The sequence below is a fragment of the Hyaena hyaena genome, unplaced genomic scaffold, assembly GCF_003009895.1.
Source record: "Hyaena hyaena isolate Hyena2069 unplaced genomic scaffold, ASM300989v1 scaffold_308, whole genome shotgun sequence".
NCBI classification, from domain to species: Eukaryota; Metazoa; Chordata; class Mammalia; order Carnivora; family Hyaenidae; genus Hyaena; species Hyaena hyaena.
Window position 1 is genome coordinate 124,283 of NW_024080942.1, and position 17,154 is coordinate 141,436.

At 66.7% G+C, this 17,154-nt stretch overlaps 1 protein-coding gene across 5 annotated transcripts in view; it reads left to right on the plus strand.

Annotated features, from left to right (window-relative positions):
• Nucleotides 1-4,442: 4,442 nt before the first annotated feature.
• Nucleotides 4,443-17,154, plus strand: part of LOC120242578 (multiple epidermal growth factor-like domains protein 6) — a 32,646-nt gene continuing 19,934 nt past the window's right edge. For 4 of the 5 annotated variants that reach the window (XM_039248428.1, XM_039248430.1, XM_039248432.1 and 1 more), the window contains exons 1-3: nt 4,443-4,621; nt 10,022-10,144; nt 16,795-16,920. In XM_039248428.1, coding sequence (XP_039104359.1) covers nt 4,453-4,621; nt 10,022-10,144; nt 16,795-16,920 — 418 coding nt within the window. In that variant the 5' untranslated portion in view covers nt 4,443-4,452. The remainder of the gene's footprint in view (nt 4,622-10,021; nt 10,145-16,794; nt 16,921-17,154) is intronic. The other variant, XM_039248429.1, reaches the window with a different exon arrangement.

Here is a 17,154-nt window from a genome sequence, read left to right on the forward strand (position 1 = left end):
CCTCAAAGAAGCTTTCCCCCAGGGCCTAGACAGGTGGACCCCGAGTGAGCCCCAGGGCCCCTATGGCTCTAACTCTGACACTTCTGTCCGTTGCTCCCACCCAGAAGGGACTTCAGTGGGAAGGGGAGGGGAGTGAGCGGAGGTGCTGGCTGGGCCTGGAGGACCCCGGATCCCCCTGCCTGCCCGTGAGTGGGCCTGGCCTGGCCTCGGCCCCCACTCGGTGCCCAGGGCCACAGCTACCTGGGGGTGGTCAGCACCTACTGCCTGGTTTTGGAGCCCGCTGTGCCTGGTGACCTCACCCTCCAAGCCCAGGCATCCTGGGATCCTGGCAGTGGTTTCTGGGACTTCTCTGTGTGCCACTCTCCTCCACACACCCCTGCCTGCAGAGCCGTTAGCTCCTCCTGAGAGGCTGGGACCCAGGAATGCATGGCCCCCAGCCAGATGGGGAGGGCCCAGACCGTGGGCTCCCTCCCTCCCAGGGGCCACACAGGGTGCTTGATGCTTGGCCCCCTTGGGTTCTGCTGGAGGGCCTGCTCACCCATGTCTTGACCCCCAGGAAGGGGGGCTGTGAGGCAGCCTCCCAACGCCTGCTGGCATCTCATGCTCCCCGGCTCAGCCGAATTTCACCAGCGCCCACTCTGCCTCCAGAAGCTAAGGCAGCCGGCACAGGCCGGGGCTGGGGGGACACCCTCTCTCCCTCCTCATATTGGCAGCATGTGGTCAGGTCCCTGAACTGCAAGGCAGAGCAGGATGGGGCCTCCAGAGGCCTCAGGGAGGGCTTCAGGGAGGAGGTGTCCTGGAGTACCAAGGGAGAGGCACCACAGTGGGGCACGCTCGGCTGCGTTCTGCCTCCTGCTGGCCCCAGCCGACCCAGGAACATGGCACTTCTCCCCAAAGCCCTGCTGTCCGGGGTCTGGGGCACTGAGGGGGGCAGTGTGGCATTTGTGGGGCAGCACGGGGCCCTCGCCCCAGCCTGGGCCCTGGCAAAGGAGCCCAGCGGCCGCCCAGCCCGGAGAGGAAAGCTGGAGCCGGCCCGGCGGGTGGGGGGGACCGGCTCCTTCTGCTGACACACAGACATTCCGCCGGGCAGAGACGCCCAGCCCGCATTTCCGCATCGAGAAAGCATTTCCCAAACAGCTTCCAGACCCCACAGCCATGGGCCTGGATGCGCCTGGCGGCACCGAGAGGGGGAGGGGGGGCAGCGGGGCGGCTGTGGGCACTGTCTGGACGGCCGGTGCTGTTCTTTCCTGGGTGGGCTGTTGGCCCGCGTGGTCATGGCCGAGTCCCCATGCCTGGCCTGGTGGGGATGGAAGCCCAGCGCCATCCGCAGCCCCCCAGTCCTTCAGGGAGGTGCCACCAGAGCGCTTCCCATCCCATGAGCTGTCCCTGGCTCTGGGGACCTCACCGTAACCCTTATTTGCTGCTGCTCAGAACTGTGTCTGGCCTGTCGCCCAAATGAGGAGGTGGGCCCAGTGGGGTCCTGGGACTCGTCCGTGGGCCTGCACCCCATCTGCTGCTTGCAGACTGCGCTCTGCCCCTCCCAGCCCCTGCCCTGCCTGTGGGACAGAGGCCAGCCGCGGCCTCTCCTCACCTGCAGAGGTGTGGGAGTAAGTGCCCCCCCTCCGGCTGGAATGTTCGGTGGGGTCCAGGTGGAAGGGTGGTGACAGCCCCGCGGTGGGAAGAGATGCCCGAGTGGTGGTCCCTAGCTGGGGGTCCTGGGGTCGGGAGGGGGTGCTGGGAGCACTGGGGAGGTGGTTCTTGTGAGATAGGGACAGTCCTGGGGTACGCGCATGGTTCAGTTAAGCATCTGATTCAGCTCAGGGCATGATCTCACGGTTCGTGGGTTCAAGCCCCGCGTCGGGCTCTGTGCTGACAGCTCAGAGCCTGGAGCCTGCTTCAGAGTCTGTGTCTCCCTCTCTCTCTCTGCCCACGCTTTGTCTCTCTCTCTCAAAAATAAATAACATTAAAAAAATAAATAAAAAGAGATAGGGACAGTTCTTGGGTCCCTGGGCTCACCTCTGGCTGGCCTGGCTGGGTCCCAGGATGTCGTGGGCTACCTGGCTGCATCTGCCACGTTTCAGGGAGCTGGCCGGGTCCCAGGATACCGCCCCTCAGAGACCCAGTCCGGACACTTCTGTGGGTCTTGCTGCTCGGCCTGGGGGAGGGCCTGGCCACCAACCTTTGCGGACTCCCAGGGACTCCTCGTGGGGCATTTTCCCCATCAGCCTAGCGGCTCTGTGATTATCATCCCTCGTTACAGACAAGGAAATGGGCACAGAGGGGCTCGTGCCCCTTAGTAGCAGAGCTGGGGGCGGGGCTCAGGGAGGCCAGCGCTGCCCCGCAGAGGTAGCCCGAGCCACACTGAGAGCCTCACGTGTAGCTCAAGTTTTCTGGAAGCAGCACTGAAAACGTGAGGAAATAGGTGCCACTAATATTGACGATGTATCTTATTTAATGCAACGCATCCAGATAGGATCATTTTAATGTGTAATTAATATGAAAACAATGAGAGGCGCCTGGATGGCTCAGTCGGTTAAGCGTCTGACTTCAGCTCAGGTTATGATCTCATAGTTCATGGGTTCGAGCCCTGTGTCGGGCTCTATGCTGACAGCTGGCTCAGAGCCTGGAGCCTGTTTTGGATTCTGTGTCTCCGTCTTTCTCTGACCCTCCCCTGTTCATGCTGTCTCTCCCTCTCAGAAATAAATAAAAAACATTGAAAAAAAAATAATATGAAAACAATGAAGGAGCGCCTTCACCTCTTTTGCATGCCAAGAAAGTGGTGTGTTTAACCCCCCGTGTGTGTCTCCATTCAGGTCAAGCTACAGTTCACGTACTAAGTAGCCACGGCAGCTTGTGCCACTCCCCCGCCCCCCATGACACAGGACAAGGCAGAGCCCTTTCCCGGGTGGGCTGGACTTGGGCTGCAGGGGACACAGAGGCCTGTGCCTCCCTTCCTGTCCTTGGCTCCTCCTCCTGTGGCCCTGGTCGTGTGTGGGAGTTAGTGATGCTTCGAGGGGCCTTCACCCCAGAAGGGTGCTCATGGCGAGCCCCAGGCCCTGTGGCCCGTGGCGAGGGTGACCTGTGAGTCCGAGGTTCCTTCCAGTGCCTCTCTGCCCCTCCCTGTGAGACAGAGCTTGTCTCCACGGCCTCTCGTCCCCCGCATCCTGGCTGCTGGCTGTGTGGGACCCTGGGGTTTCTGTTAGCGCCACGCACGCTGGTGGAGAATGAGATTTACGTTGCAGTAACGGACCGCTGGCCCACGGGGAAGGCCCCGTCCACACAGCAATCTGCGGTGTGCCCATCGGCGAGACTTCCGGAGGCTCCGGGGTGAGAGCCGGGAGTTTGCAGGCTGGTGTGCTGTTCAGAGGGAGGCCGGGGCAGACAGGCGGGCCCCAGGCAGGCCTGTTCACTGCAGGGCGCCCCGCAGGCAGGGGCCCAAGGGGATGGGCCGGCCTCTGCGCTGCAGACAGGACCGGGCAGGGTGAGATGGTGCCTCTCTCCCGCAGTGCGAGGACCCCACCCACTGTGGGGCAGGGCCTGTGCCCCAGTCGTGGACAGGGAGCTGGAGGTCGGCCTAGGCAGGGCACCAGGGGTGAGACATCGGGGCCAGCAGGGGGCTGTAGGCCCAGCGCGTGTAGATCCCTCTGACGCACAGAGGCAGTGCGGTGCTTCGGGCAGAGCTGGAGCCTCAGGCTGTGTTCTTGAGCAAAGCGGAGGTTCCGGGGTCTGGATTCGGACTTGCCTCCAGGGCTTCTGTAGCCTGGTGTCCGGGGCTTGCTGTCCTTGCCCGGGAGTGCCTTCTCCCTGTGGCCCTCTCCCATCTGCTGTGGACACAGGGGTCCCTGAGCTCCCTCCGGGTGCCAGCCGCAGTCCACTGGAGGACATGGTAGTTCAGGGCGCAGGGCTCGGGGGCTGCAGGCGCCTCTGCCCCTTGGGATTTCCTCCTGGGGAGGTTAGCTCCCCGCCCTCCTCACCCTCAACAGAACCCAGCCCCCCCAAGCTGCCTTCTCAAAGCCCCAAGTGGCATTTCCAGGGTGGCCTCCTTCTCTGCTTTGGTTTCTTTCCGGTGTTGGTGCTGGAAACACACGTGTGTGTCTGTGCGTGTGGGTCTGGGTTTGCATGTGACTGGACACGTCTGTGCAAGGTCCCGTGTGTGTCGCGTGCATATTTGCACACGTGGGTCTGTTTGTGCACGTGTCTCTGCATCTTGGCCTGAGGTCTGTCTGCGCGCCTCCCCGTGTGCCTGTGTCCGAGTGCGAGGGCGCGCGCGCGGGAACGCGCGGGGCGGCGGGCGGGGCGCTGGGGACGCGTGGCCCGCGGGGGCGGGGCGGGGGCGGCCGCCCGCCTCTAGGATTTGGCCTTCACCTGCGGGGGGCGGAGGGAAGCCGAGAGCATAAAGGCGAGGGGCGGGGCGCCGGGCTCAGAGCGTGGCGGGGCCGCGGCGGACCGGCCATGGAAGCGTCCCGCGGCCGCGGGGGCCTGGCCGCGCTCTGGTGCCTCGGGCTGCTGGGGGGCCTGGCGCGCGTCGCGGGCACGCACTACCGCTACCTGTGGAGGGGCTGCGTCCCGTGCCACCTGGGCCAGGCCGGCTACTCCGGGAGCGCCGGGGACCGGAGGCCAGGTGGGCGCCGGGCGACTCTGCGCGGGAAGGGGGCGGCGGGAGGGAGGCGGTGCCCTGCTCCGCTCCTCTCGCCGAGGCTGGCGCCGAGGCTGGAGGGAGCAGGCGGCGGCGGTGCCGCTGGCGGCCGCTTCCTCTGGGACGGGGCCCCTGCGCCCTGAGTCATCAGACATTCCGTGTGTCCCCTGGGTCTGGCTGCGGGGGCGCCCACAGCAGAGCGGCCTAGAGCAGAGGGAAGAGAAGCCGCCCCTTGCATTCGCCTGTGGCACACGGCGTGCATTTCCCTGGCACTGGCAGCTCTGGGGTCAGGCAGGAAGGCAGGCTCACAGGGAGTCCTCTGGGGTCCCGAAGCAAAGTCTCGGCTTCCAGGGTCCCCGGGGCCTGGGCGCCTTGGGGGTCGTGTGTGGACGTGGCAGGTGCTGTCCTTTCGTTCTGTCACCTCTCCTCAAGGCTTGGGAGTGTGGTCGGCTCCATGGGCTGCGGGTGAGCTGTGAGGCCCCGGGCAGATACAGCCGGGTCCTGGGTCCATCCTGCCTCTCCCTGCACTTGGAGTCTGGTACCCACGCAGGGCCAGCCTCCCTGCAGGAGCTCCCTGGAGCCGGGAGCCCATGTAGTCCTCAGGAATGCGAGGTGGGGCGCAGCGAGTCATCACCGGGGTCACGGCAGGGCCGGGGGCTCTCTCCTCCAGGCCTTCCCGGCCCCCGAGTGTGGCTCTGTGCAGGGCACCCCATCTTCTTGGAGATCTGCCCCTGCTCAGCTGTCCCCGGGCCATCTCTGCTGCTCTCCTTGCCAGAGGACACACGGAGCACTGAGCTGTCCCCCCCTTGATGGTGGCCGTCTCGCACCTCCCCTGGCTTTGTCACTCGGCCATCTGGGTCATCGGGTCTTCATCTGGGTCCCTCCTTGGGGAGGCAGCCCTCCCACTCGGTGGCTCAGTCAAGGCCAGGCTGGTGCTGTCACTGAAGTGGTGGTGGCATTAAGCACTGTGAGGCTGTGGGCATCCGGAGGCCTGGGGCTGTGTGGGGCTGGGCTTTGGGGACCCCTCCCAGGCCTGCCCCGACTTGCAGAGGGGAGAGGATCCAGGCCTGTGGCTGACAGGCGTGAGGACCTTCTGACGTGTTTGGGGGGACAGCAGGACTCTGAACTTGGTAACCATCGGAGCAGAACATCCTGGCGGCGTCCCGGGGGCTGATTTTCCTGTGAGCACGGGCGAGGCTTCAGAAGGGGCTTCTCTGGGTGGTTTCTGCGAGGGCAGCTTATCGACCCTGGCGTGAGCTGCCGTGCGGGATGGGCTCCCAGCCGCGTCGTGAGCCAGCCGGGCCTCAGCACAGTGATGTGTCACCAGGCTCCTCGAGTCTCCAGCCACACACCTCAGCGGAGGGCAGCACCAGCGCCTGGGGACCACACCGGAGGCCCCTGGCCCGGCTCTTCCTCACGCAGCCGGCTCTGGACCTGCCCCCACCCCCCGCCTCCAACGCAGGCATGAGCTGCACCAGACCAGTGACAGCAGGGCTCGGGCTGGGGGGGGGGGGCAGGGGGCTGCGCCTGGCTGGGTATCGCCCCTGAGAGGCAGCACGGGAGATGCGGGGCCTTCGTGCCCCCTTGCAGCCCCGGGGAGGACCCAGGCCCCCTTCTGTGCCGCCTGTTCTTTCTGTAGTTCCAGGGCCTTTGGTGTCAGTGCTCAGTGGGGGCCCTGCTGCTGGGGGTGCTCAGGGCATTGGTCCCGCGGCAGGAATCACTACGTGAAGGCCACTTGGCCCCAGAGGGCAGGCCTGCAGGACAGGGCCCGGGGAGCACGGCGGAGAGCACCCTGCTGCGGGAGTTCGGAGGCCGGGCTGGCCAGAGTGCACATTTGGAAACCTGGATTTCCGGCTCGGTGGTCTGAGCCTCCACGCCCCATAGTTCCAGAAAAGACCGCAGAGGGAACCATTATGTGTGCTGCGTTCAACCCCTGTGGCTGCTGTAACAAATCCCCCCAACCTGAGGGGCTTAAAACATGCGTGTCTATTACCCTACGGCTCTGGGGGTTAGAAGCCTGAAGTGGGCTGGTTCCTTGTCCTCGCAGCGGCTAGAGGCCCCGCCTCCCTGGCTGCAGCCCCACCTCTGTCAACACAGCCAGAGGCCGGGCCTCTTCCCGTCTCTTTCTCTCTGACCCTCCTGACCCCTCCTTCAAGGGCCCCTCGGATACTCCAGGATCGTTGGCCACCTCACTGTCTCAACTTAAGGCCACATGCAAAGTCCCTTTTGCTGGGCAGCGCTCCAGGGATGAGGATGTGGACCTTTGGAGGGCTGACCACACTCTCCTTAAAGACCATTGAGCTGTGGCTCTCAGGTCACAGCCATGGCCACAGACACGGTCACTGGGTCAGAAGCTCCTGGTGGTTGGAGCAGCTGAGAACGGCTCTGCTCTCCCCCGACGTGGCTGCCTCAGGAGCGGGGCAGGCAGGGTCAGCTAAGGATCCTGTAAAGGGGCCCCACCGCCCTTGAGCAGGCTTCCCTTGCCCAGAGAGTGAAGGGGGAGGCCTCGATCCTTCAGCCTTGAACTTCCCGCTGTGTCCAGATACCCGCACAGGCCCACAGGACACAGTGGTGCTGGAGGTGGTGGCTGAGCATCCTTGCACCGCTGGGTCTCCCGCGGCAGGTTGCAGATCCTCCGGCAGTGGGGCTCCAGGGGCCAGGGGCGAGCTAGGGGTGTGGTCGGCGTGCCAGCCCCTCCCGAGAAGGCCGCCGCGGGAGACCGCTCGGCAGATGTGGGCCTGCAGGCATCTTAGTGAAGAGCAGGATTTCTGTCCCTTGGGGTGGGGTCTGAATGTTTCCTTGTAGGCAGCAGGGGGCAGTGGTCACGTGGGCAGGGGGTGCAGCGGGGAGGGAGGCCCCATCCAGGGGGAGGGGCCCTGCTGGCTGACGGCCGCCCCCTGCCCCTGCGTCCCCCATGTGGGTCTTCCCAGCCTGTCCTTCCCACAGGGCTGCTGAGCGGGCCTGAGAGGCCGATGCTGACCCGGGCTCTCCCGACCTCCCGGGAGCTGCTGGAGGTCGCAGTGCTCAGGGTGGGCTCACCCCCCAGCGAGGTGTCCGAGTGGCTCAGGGGCATAGTGCCACCCGAGCCAGCCTGTCCCCCAGCTGAGGGTCTGGCGTGAGTGAGCGTGAATGCAGAGCTGCCGGCCGAGAGCAGGCTTCCTGCGTCCCTCCTGCTCACCCACACCTGCCTGCGGGGCCACGTCGGGGGGTCAGGGGCGCAGCAGCCTGCCGGAATGGCACCTGCCTGCCTGCTTGGCAAGGCTGCTCAGGACACCGAGGCAGCTGCCACCCCCCCCAGCCCTCAGATGGCACACACGTGGTGCACCTTCCTCAAAGCTTCACTGAGCGCCCACTGTGTGCCCTCTGCAGGCACTGACCTTTCAGGGACTCGCAAAGACAGGGATCTGCGCTCAGAAGGGGCGGACGGGGTCTCCTGTGTCTCCTCTCTGAGCCCCGTTGGGTGGGTGCTGCCCGCCCTGCCCTGTCCGATGGCTGTGGGCCTGCCCTTCCATGCCCTCTCCTCCCCACCCAGCCAGCCCTCCCTCAGCGGTGTCCTGGGTGCCTCTGTCCCCCACCCTCTTTGGGGGCTCTGCTGGGAGCCATTGGCCTCTGCCTTCCAGCTTCCCTCCACTCGCCCTGGCTCTGCTCTGCCTCTTTGGGTCTGCTGTCTTCTCTCAGGCAGCCTCGGGGCTTGGCAGGGCCCCGGGGTGTCTCAGCTTGTGCGTGTGGAGTGAATGGAGGCCTTGGGAGTCCCAGGCAGAGGCCCTGGCCTCCACGGCTGGCGTCTGTGTCGTTTCTGGAGTGCTGGCATGTTCTGAGCGAAGACCGGTGGGGGGTTGCAGAACCTGGTGGGCAGGCTCTGGGGGGCCAGGAGGGGCCTCGCCCCGTGTGCTGCCTTGGGCACCCTTCAGCAGTGGGCTCACGTGGCTGGCATTTTAGGATCAGAGCACAGAAGGTGGGCATTTTCACGGGAGCTGGAGGTTGGTGTCGTGGCTTGTAGATGCTTGAGCAAAGTGTCCGTGTGTCTGTCTCCTTGCTTTTGTGGCCGCTTAGCTGGTGAGGCTGCGTCGGAAAAGTGTGGCCTGGTCCGAGGCCCAGGCGTGGGCTCCCGTCCCTGTGCCAGGCGTGCTGGGGACGCGTCATGTCTGCAGTGGCCTCTCGCCTGGGTCTCCGTGCGTCCCGGGCAGTTGTGTCCTTCCCGGCCTTAGCCTCGCACACAAGTGTCTCAGCAGCCTGCTCTGACCCCTCCTTCGCTGCCCAGCCTCCCCTCAAGCCCAGCTTGGTGGAGGGAAGCCTGGAGGGAGGGGTGAGAAGGGAGGGCAGCCCCAACCTTCTCCACACCCCTGCATTCCTGCAGAATGAGGCCCCACCCACTTCCGGACGGCAGGTTCCGTCCCTGCCCTGGTGGTCGGTGGTCTCAGATGGGAGGTGTTGCAGCAGCAGAGTGCCCGGGACCCCCACTGGGTCCTGTCCTGAGGATGCTGCTGGTGGTATCCTGTCCCCCTGGCACGGGGAGCCCCCGGGGGACCCCAGGCAGACACCACCTGCCTTAGCTTCCTGGGACCAAAGCAGATACGACAGTAGACGTTGATTCTCTCCCTGCTCTGGGGGCGGGAGTCCCGCATCCAGGTCTCTGCAGGTCCGCACTCCCTCTGAAGCTTGCTGTGCATGGCGTGTCCTCCAGCCTCTCACAGCTCCCGGTGGTCCCCAGCTTGTGGCCCCCATCACTCCAAACCCTGCTTCTCTTGTGAGGACCCCGGTCGCAGGATTCAGGGCCCCCCTCATCCAACATGGTCTTATCTGGATCCCTGATTACATCTGTGTCTTATTTGCAGATAGGGTCACATTCGGAGGCTAGGATGGATGTGAATTTGGGGGGACACTGTCCAATTCCCCTGCCTTGGGCTTTTTGCTCCCCAAAACCTGGGCAAGGGCGTCTCATGAGTTTCTGGTTTTTCCCTTTGGGGCTCATGGGCCCCAGAGGAACAGCTGGCACTGGCTGGCACTGTCCCGAGTATTTCTGGAGTTGGACTTTGGAAATGGGTGTGCTCCAAGTCCAGTCCTGAAAGGCATTAGGAGCTGGTCCCCCCCGCCCCCATCCAGTACCCTCTGCAGCCACCGCGTGGGCCGGACCACTGCTCCCCGTGTTCTGTCTGACCCCCGGCGCTCCGCTAATTCTGGCTCTTCCTCCCCAGCCGGCCGGCCAGGTGTGAGGGACGGGCCCGGTCGTCCCCCCGCTCTGCTCCCTGGAGCGCGGGCTCGGGCTCGGGCGAGAGGGGGTCTGGGGTCTGGGCCCTGGCACCTGGACGGGCTCCGTGTCCTCCAGGGGGGCCCTGGCCCCGGGTGGGTGCTGGCGACGAGCCCCGGTCTCCTGTCCCCGCGCAGATGTGGACGAGTGCCAGGTGCACAATGGCGGCTGCCAGCACAGCTGTGTGAACACGCCAGGCTCCTACGTCTGTGAGTGCAAGCCCGGCTTCCGGCTCCACGCGGACGGCAGGAGCTGCCTGGGTGAGCGCCCTGCGGCTCCGGGAGCAGCTGGCCACCCTCCTCCGGGGCGCGCCCACCGGGACAGGGCAGGGGTCCCTGCACCTCGGGACTAAGAGACTCTCTGGGGCCTGTCTGCCCAGTGGCTCCGTCCTGCTGGGGGGGCAGCTCCTGGGGACTGTCCACGCCCACGAGGGAAAGGAGGCTCCCCGAGGACCCTTCCCCCTGCTGAGGCTGGACGCTGTGACTCCAGTCCTCTGTGGCCCTGGGACACTGAGGCCATGTTCCCGGGGTGCCTCTGTCCGCTCGGGGAGGAGCCCAGGCCCTCCCTGCACAGGCTGCAGTGGTGGGGACCAACCTCAGGGGCAACTTGGGTGCTTGCTGGGTGTCAGGGGAGGCCTGGTGAGGGCGGGGGAGCTGGGGTGCGCGGGCCCAGGCCCCCCGCCCCAGCCTTGGAAAGCATAGGGGATTGGGCCCTGGCAGAGTGGCGGGGGGGGGGGTGTGGAGCAGGGAGAGGTAGCCGAGAAGCAGAGCCCTGACCCTCACTTCCTCAGCAGGTCCTTTGTCCTGTGGGGAGTAGGCTTGAGGGAGTGCCAGTCCCTGCGAGCCTGGAGGGCTACTAGGGAGAGGAGGCAGCGCCAGGCGCCCGCCAAGGTGGGCGTGGAGGGGCTGGAGGCGTGTCTGGTGTTGGGCAGACAGTGCTCACTCCCCACCCTCCCTGCCCCTCTCAGGGCTGGCCCTGGACGCGGGGGCCAAGGGCCCAGGGCTGCTGTGTCTGGGAGGCCGCGTGATGATCCGGGGGGGCTGGGTACCTCTTCTTTCAGCCCGGAGAGCCAGAGCGGGCCCGTCCCCGCCTGCCTCGCTGCTATGTGGCAGGGCGGGCTGCCAGCCCCGGGGGGCCCTCCCGGCACATACTCACTTGTCCGGGCGCCGGGCGCCGCTCGCCGCTCAGGGAGTGAGGCAGCTGCTCCGAGAAGCCTCTCGGGGTCGGGAAGTGGAAACAGATGTGGGAAGTGTTGTAATATGCTTCCAGACGAATCTGACCAGGGTGCAGCCCCCAGCTGCTGCTTGCCGGTGCTAGGAGGGGGAGGGGTCTTCTGGGAGCCTGCCGCCCCCCAGCCCCCCCGTTCCCCTCACCCCTCCTCCAGGCCAGGGTTCGCCCTGGAGAAAGGTGTCCCGGGGGCTGGTCCAGGGTGGGCCGGGCCGGCTGGGTGCCCACTGCCCGCTCCCTGCCGCAGGCTCCCCTGCAAGGGGCCTGGGGCTGGGACCCCCTCCGCAGTCTCTCTGGTCCCCCGGTCTGTGCTGACGGCGGCCTTCACAGAGGTGCTGGGTGGTGGTGCTGGTGGGCGGCATTGGAAAGGGAGGGGCCGCACGGCTGTGGAGGGACAGGCTGTGGCCCCTGAGACTGGCCTCGAGCAGCTGGCTGCGTGAAGTTCAGATGGGTGCCCCCAGCCTCGCCCCGGCCCCCAGCTCACCCCCTTGCTGCACTGGAGCTGTTCCAGGAGCCTTTCCTGGGAGACGCCTCTGCTCCAGGCCCCACAAGTTGATCTGTAGCATTTGCTTATCTAAAGGTGCTCTGGGGGGGGGGGTCGGAAGCCCGGGCCCCTGGGCGTGGACTGCACAGTCTGACAGGAGGCTGCCAGGAGCTCAGACCCCACTGCGCCCCCCAGGCCCTAGGTGGTCCAGCGCCCTCCCTGCTGGTGCCCGCCCATCGCCGGAGTGTTTCCTGCGTGCTGGCGGGTACACGCCTCTCTTTCTCTTTCTTTTGACTGGAGTTCCCAGCGGGAAATGCACGTGCCGCGCTCACCTGCACACACCTGCCTGTGTTTGGTCGCTCCTTTGTGCCTGGGATTCTGGGGGAGCTGACGGCTTGCCAGGCTGGTCCCCAGGTCCCCCACAGCGTCTGAGATTGGTGCAGGACTGTCAGACTCAGTCCCCTGGGAGCTACCTTTCCCGGAGGGGCCTGGGCTTTGCTGAGAGACTTCCAGAGAGGACAGGGGGCTCCAGGGGGCTCCTTCACAGGCAGAGCGGGACGTGTTCGTTCTAGGGACACCTCTCCCTTCTTGCTGATGTGCTCCTTTCGGTTGCTGAGGGACCTGCCCGGGTGCAGTGGTGGCCTTGGGGGGGGGGGGGGGCCAAGCATCTCAGATCGTGGGTGAGCAGCTTATAGGTGGGGGTCTGCGGGAGGGCACCATAGGACCCTCCGAGGGCTCTGATGGGGGGGCTGGACTTCCTGCCGCTGAGAAGCTGTGGGGCCCTGCCCTCCTCTCCTCTGGGGCTCTCAGGACACGCAGAGGAGCTGGGCCTTGTCTGAGGTTTAAAGGGCGCCTTCTGAGCCCAGGGCACCCTAGGGCTGTAGCACAGGATTATGGGAAGAATCAGAGTAGGACGCTCCCCGCCCCGTGCAGCTCTGGGGCTGGCTGCACAGCTGGGGACCCTCTCCAGGGTCTGCTGGGGTCCTCTGCTGGGGGAGGGCTGCTGGGAGCCAGAGTTCTAGAGAGGCGGGGGGGGGGGGGGGGGGGGGGGAAGCGCGGGCGGGGCAGGGATGGGGCGGGAAGAGCGGGCGGGCAGGGTCGGGGCGGGAAGAGCGAGGGGGGCAGGGTCGGGGCGGGAAGAGCGAGGGGGGCAGGGTCGGGGCGGGAAGCGCGGGCGGGGCAGGGTCGGGGCGGGAAGCGCGGGCGGGCAGGGTGCGGCGAGTCCTCCCGCTAGTGCACCTGCGCGTCGCGTCGCCCTCGGGCCGCCGAGCTGGCCTCCTGCCTTCTCCGACTCGGGGCAGCAGGGCCTGGGACGCCTTGGTCGGGTGTGTTCAGGGAAGCCGGTCCGCTTTTCTGCCACGCCTTGCAGAGCGCCAGCCCCAGACCCGCAGAGCCGCGGGGACCGGCTGCTGGTGGTTTCGTACGTGGCGCTGGGACACCTGCCTCCCCCGTGCGGCTGGGCCAGCGGACTCCTGCGCAGTGGTCCCTTCTGGACCCTGCCCTTGGACATGGACGCTTCCCCCAGCCCCTCGGCAAGCGATGCAGCACAGGGTCCGTCTGAGGGGCCACGATGTCACTGGCTCAACGGGTAGAGGGTCCGTCCGAGCGACGCCCCTCTCCCCGCCCCAGCCCGTCACCAGGAAGAGGGGGTTTTCTCCCCCCTCCCCTGCCCTTGGCCCCTGCCCCTTTGGCCTTTTGGACTACTCTTCCCCCGACCCACGCCAGCCCTTGCGGGGTGGGGGGGTTCGCCGTCAGCATGCATTCCCCACCCCAGCCTCTTCACCCGTGGCCCGACGCCCCTACGGGGTTCCTGCCCCAGGAGTCACAGGGGCCCTGTGGTGCCCGCGGCGTCGGAGAGGGTCTCCGCAGCCCTGCCCTTCCTTGGGCCTCTGCCAGCTGTGCCACGTGGGCTCAGGGTGGTCCTTTCCCCTCCAGCCCTGGGTCTCCCAGTGAGGGGAGCAGCAAGGGGGTGCTCAGAGGGGACATGGCACCTGTTGGCGGCATGTGGGGCCGGTGCCAGAGCCGCAGGCAGGGGGAGGTAGAGGCCTCTAGGCTTGTTTCCAGACCCCTCCCTGCAAAGCTGCATGTGGAGTTCCCTCCGAAACCCGAAACAGGCCGCTGCTGCAAGAAAGCAGGGCCCTTCCGGCCCAGGGGGGGGGGGGGGCAGTGGGAAGAGCTTCCCCAGCCCTGAGCCTCCCCCCAGAAAGTCCCGGCTTTGGCCGTTGGCCGAGCCCAGGACCCCAGAAGGGCAGCTGCCTGCGCTCAGGAGGGATGGCCACGCTCGAACCCCGGGGGTGGGGGTGGGGCGGGGCGGCCACACACCCTGGGGAAACCGTCAGGGAAGCAAGGGCACACGGGCTGAGCGGTGGGGAGGGTCGACGAGTGTGAGCCTCGAAGAATGGAGTGCGGAGCCGGGCATGGGGCCGGGTGGCGTGGGCCGTGTGAACAGCAGGGGACGCACACGCAGGGCTGGGCAGAGCCAGGGCTTTACCCCGCGGCGGGCGGCGCTGGGCGAGCAGGCCCCGGGGCCCTGCGCGCGGCTGCCTCTCTCCAGCTGGGACTTCGGAGCTGGCTGGGGGTGTGCGGTCTGCGGTGGGGCGGGCAGGTCCAGCCCTGGCACGTGGGTGGGGGCGGCCACTTGCAGAGCCGCAGGTAAGCGTCCGCCTCCTCGCAGCCGGGGCCCAGCCGCACAAGCCAGAGCTGCCGGTGGGGGAACGAGGGGACAGAGCCCAAGGGAGTTGCCCCGTCTGGCCCAGCCAGGTGGCCACCCCCTTCCTGCCTTGCCATCCCGGCTCCGTCCCCAGCAGAGGGCTTTCTAGAAGGAAGGATCGTGTGGGTGGCTTTGACCACACGTGGTGCGAGGCTCTTGGGCCCTAGAAACCAAGCCAGCCTGAGGGTAGTAATTAGCAAACCCCGTGAAGGAAGGCAGCGGGCGCCCCAGCCACACTGAGCCGGTCCAGGAACCACGGGGCTGGGCCTGGAGGCCGCGTGTGCCGCTGACGGGCCTGCCCTCCCGCTGCCCGCCCACCCCTCAGGACACAGCCCCCTTGCCTTCCCAGCAGAGCCGCCCTGCGGCCGGCCGTCACCCCCTGCCCATCCCCCCTCCCCAAGGTGCTCAGAGCTCCAGGCATCAGGGCTGCCACCTGTGCCTCCCGGAGCGGAGGAGTGGGCCCTCCTCCCTGTGGCCGGGGTTTCAGCTCAGGTAGGGCCCCTCTCCTCGGTTTGTTCAGTGGACACTTCACACCTGTGGCTCCTGGGTGGTGGCGGCCCCTGCTGGCAGAAGGCGGCATTGCAGCCCAGCCCTTAGATCCTGCGGCGGGTCCCCCCCCAACAGGTACGCCGATGGGTGGCTTCAGGAGCAGCGGTGCATTTTCTCACAGTTCTGGAGGCGGGCAGCCCCTGCCCACGTTGCCGGCCAGCCTGGTCCTGCTCTCTTCCTGGCGGCCTTGCTGTGTCCTGTGCTGGAGGGAGAGAGACAGGGAGATCTCACGTCTCTTCTTACGAGAACACGGTTTCTGTCGGATTGGGGCCGCACCCCATGGCCTCATTTAACCGTGATTATCTCCATGAAAGCTCTGCCTCCAAATAGAGTCGCACTGGGGGTTAAATTTTAGGGGCACGCATGTCAGTTTAGAGGGATGTGAACATTAATCCCGAGAAGGGCTGCAGAGCCGCCTCACCGCCCATTTTCTGACCGGTTCTCGGGTCTGCTTCGGGTCCTGATCTGCGGGACTGCGCAGGCTGGGGCATGGGTTCCTCGGGTCTCAGTGCGACCTTCACCACCCACCCCGGGCACCTGCTGTGCCAAAGCCGCCCCCCCTCCCTCCCGGGGCTGCACAGCCCAGTGGCTGAGAGACATCTGCCTCCTCCGGCTTTCCCGGACTCCATGGCACAGCGTGTGCCCGAGGGCGCTGGGCTGGCTCCCCCATGCCCGCAGCCTGGGAGCACCTGGAACCTTAGCACTTGTGTGGCCGAGCGGCAGGAGATGGGCTCAGGAGGCCATGAGGCCGCATGGCGAGCCCCGGCTCCCTCTGCTGGCCTCATCTCCCCGGGATTTGTCCCCTGACTCACTCCCGGGCTCGTCTTGGGGCTCTGCATGTCAGGGGGTCTCCTTTCCAGCCCTGCCATAGCCCCTGGGCCCTGCTTGTGGCCGTGGTACCTGTCCTGTGGGCCGCCCTGCCCTGTGCCCCAAGACCCTCTGCCAGGAACGGGGCTGGCTCAGCTTGTGCTCAGAAACCTCTGGGCGATGCAGTCATAGCATCCCAGGTGAGGCAGGCAGGGCAGGGGGTGGGGGGGTTAGTGCAGAGTCCAGGTGGCGGGGTGGGGGAGGGGCCTAGAGGCTGACGGCCCAGGCCAGGCCCCGCATCTCTGCCGCTCCTCCGTGCACGTGGCAGGCAGGTGCCGCAGGGGACCGAGCTGTCCCTGTCACCCTGGTGTCCAGCCCTAGCCCTGCCTCCCTAGTGCTGGTTCGGCCCTGATGGGACCCTGGGCAGGGGCTCCCCAACCGTATGCCTCCCGTGAGGAGCAGAGGCTGTCCCGAGGGTGCCATTCTCGAGTTTTCTAACGCCCTCTGCTTCTGGCAGACAGCGTGGTCCTGGCGTCCTCGGAGCCTGGAGGCCAGGCACCAGGGCCGTGCGGAAGCCATGCCTGCTTCTCAGGCCTGCTGCCCCCACTCCCGCAGGCAGCAGCGATAAACGGCTGGGGTGGGCGGGGGCTGCGGGCCAGGCCTGCCCCCTCCCCGACCGACAGGACAGTGGAAATATCTGGGTCTCCACCACCCACGGCTGGCCCGGCACCTCCTCCAGGGAGCCTCCCAGTCTGTTTGGCCTCTGAGCCCTGAATGCCCAGGCTCTCAGTGAGGCCCAGCGTCTTGCACCCCGTGCTGGATGGCGCTGGGTGGGTCTGGAGTCCCTGTCTGCACCCAGTCCCCAGACAGGCTGGGATCGGGTCCACAAACAGACCAGGGTCCCGTGTACCTGCGTGTGGGCCGAGAGCAGAGCCCGTGAACATCGCAGGAGCCGTGTCCCTGCTCAAAGTCCCTGCTTCTGGGACACAGAGCGCAGGAGGGGCCCGGAGGCTCCTGGAGGCTCCCTGGAGGAGGCGGTCACGTGTTGTTCCCTGCTCTGTGCCTGATGAGGGTGGGCCCCCCGGCCAGGTTATCCTCCGGGGCCGACCGAGCTCCTGTCTGTGTGTCCCCAGCCATCAACTCCTGTGCCCGGGGCAACGGCGGCTGCCAGCACGAGTGCGTGCAGCTCACGGTGACCCAGCACCGCTGCCAGTGCCGCCCCGACTTCCAGCTCCAGGAGGATGGCAAGCGCTGTGTCCGTGAGTGCCCCCAGGGGACCCGAAGCCTGAGCCCAGGGCGGGTGCAGGGGCCGATGCCGGGGCTGGGAGGGGGCCTCAGGGGAGGCGGCAAGGCGCCCTCCAGCCCCTGGTGGGTGCTGGGCAGGGAAGCCCTCAGGCCGTGCTCTGGGGTCGCAGGAAGGCCAGGACGGGGCGTGTGGGGGACGATGGGAAGGGCATCTGTGTGCCTGCCCTGGGCTCTGTGTGGTCACGTGG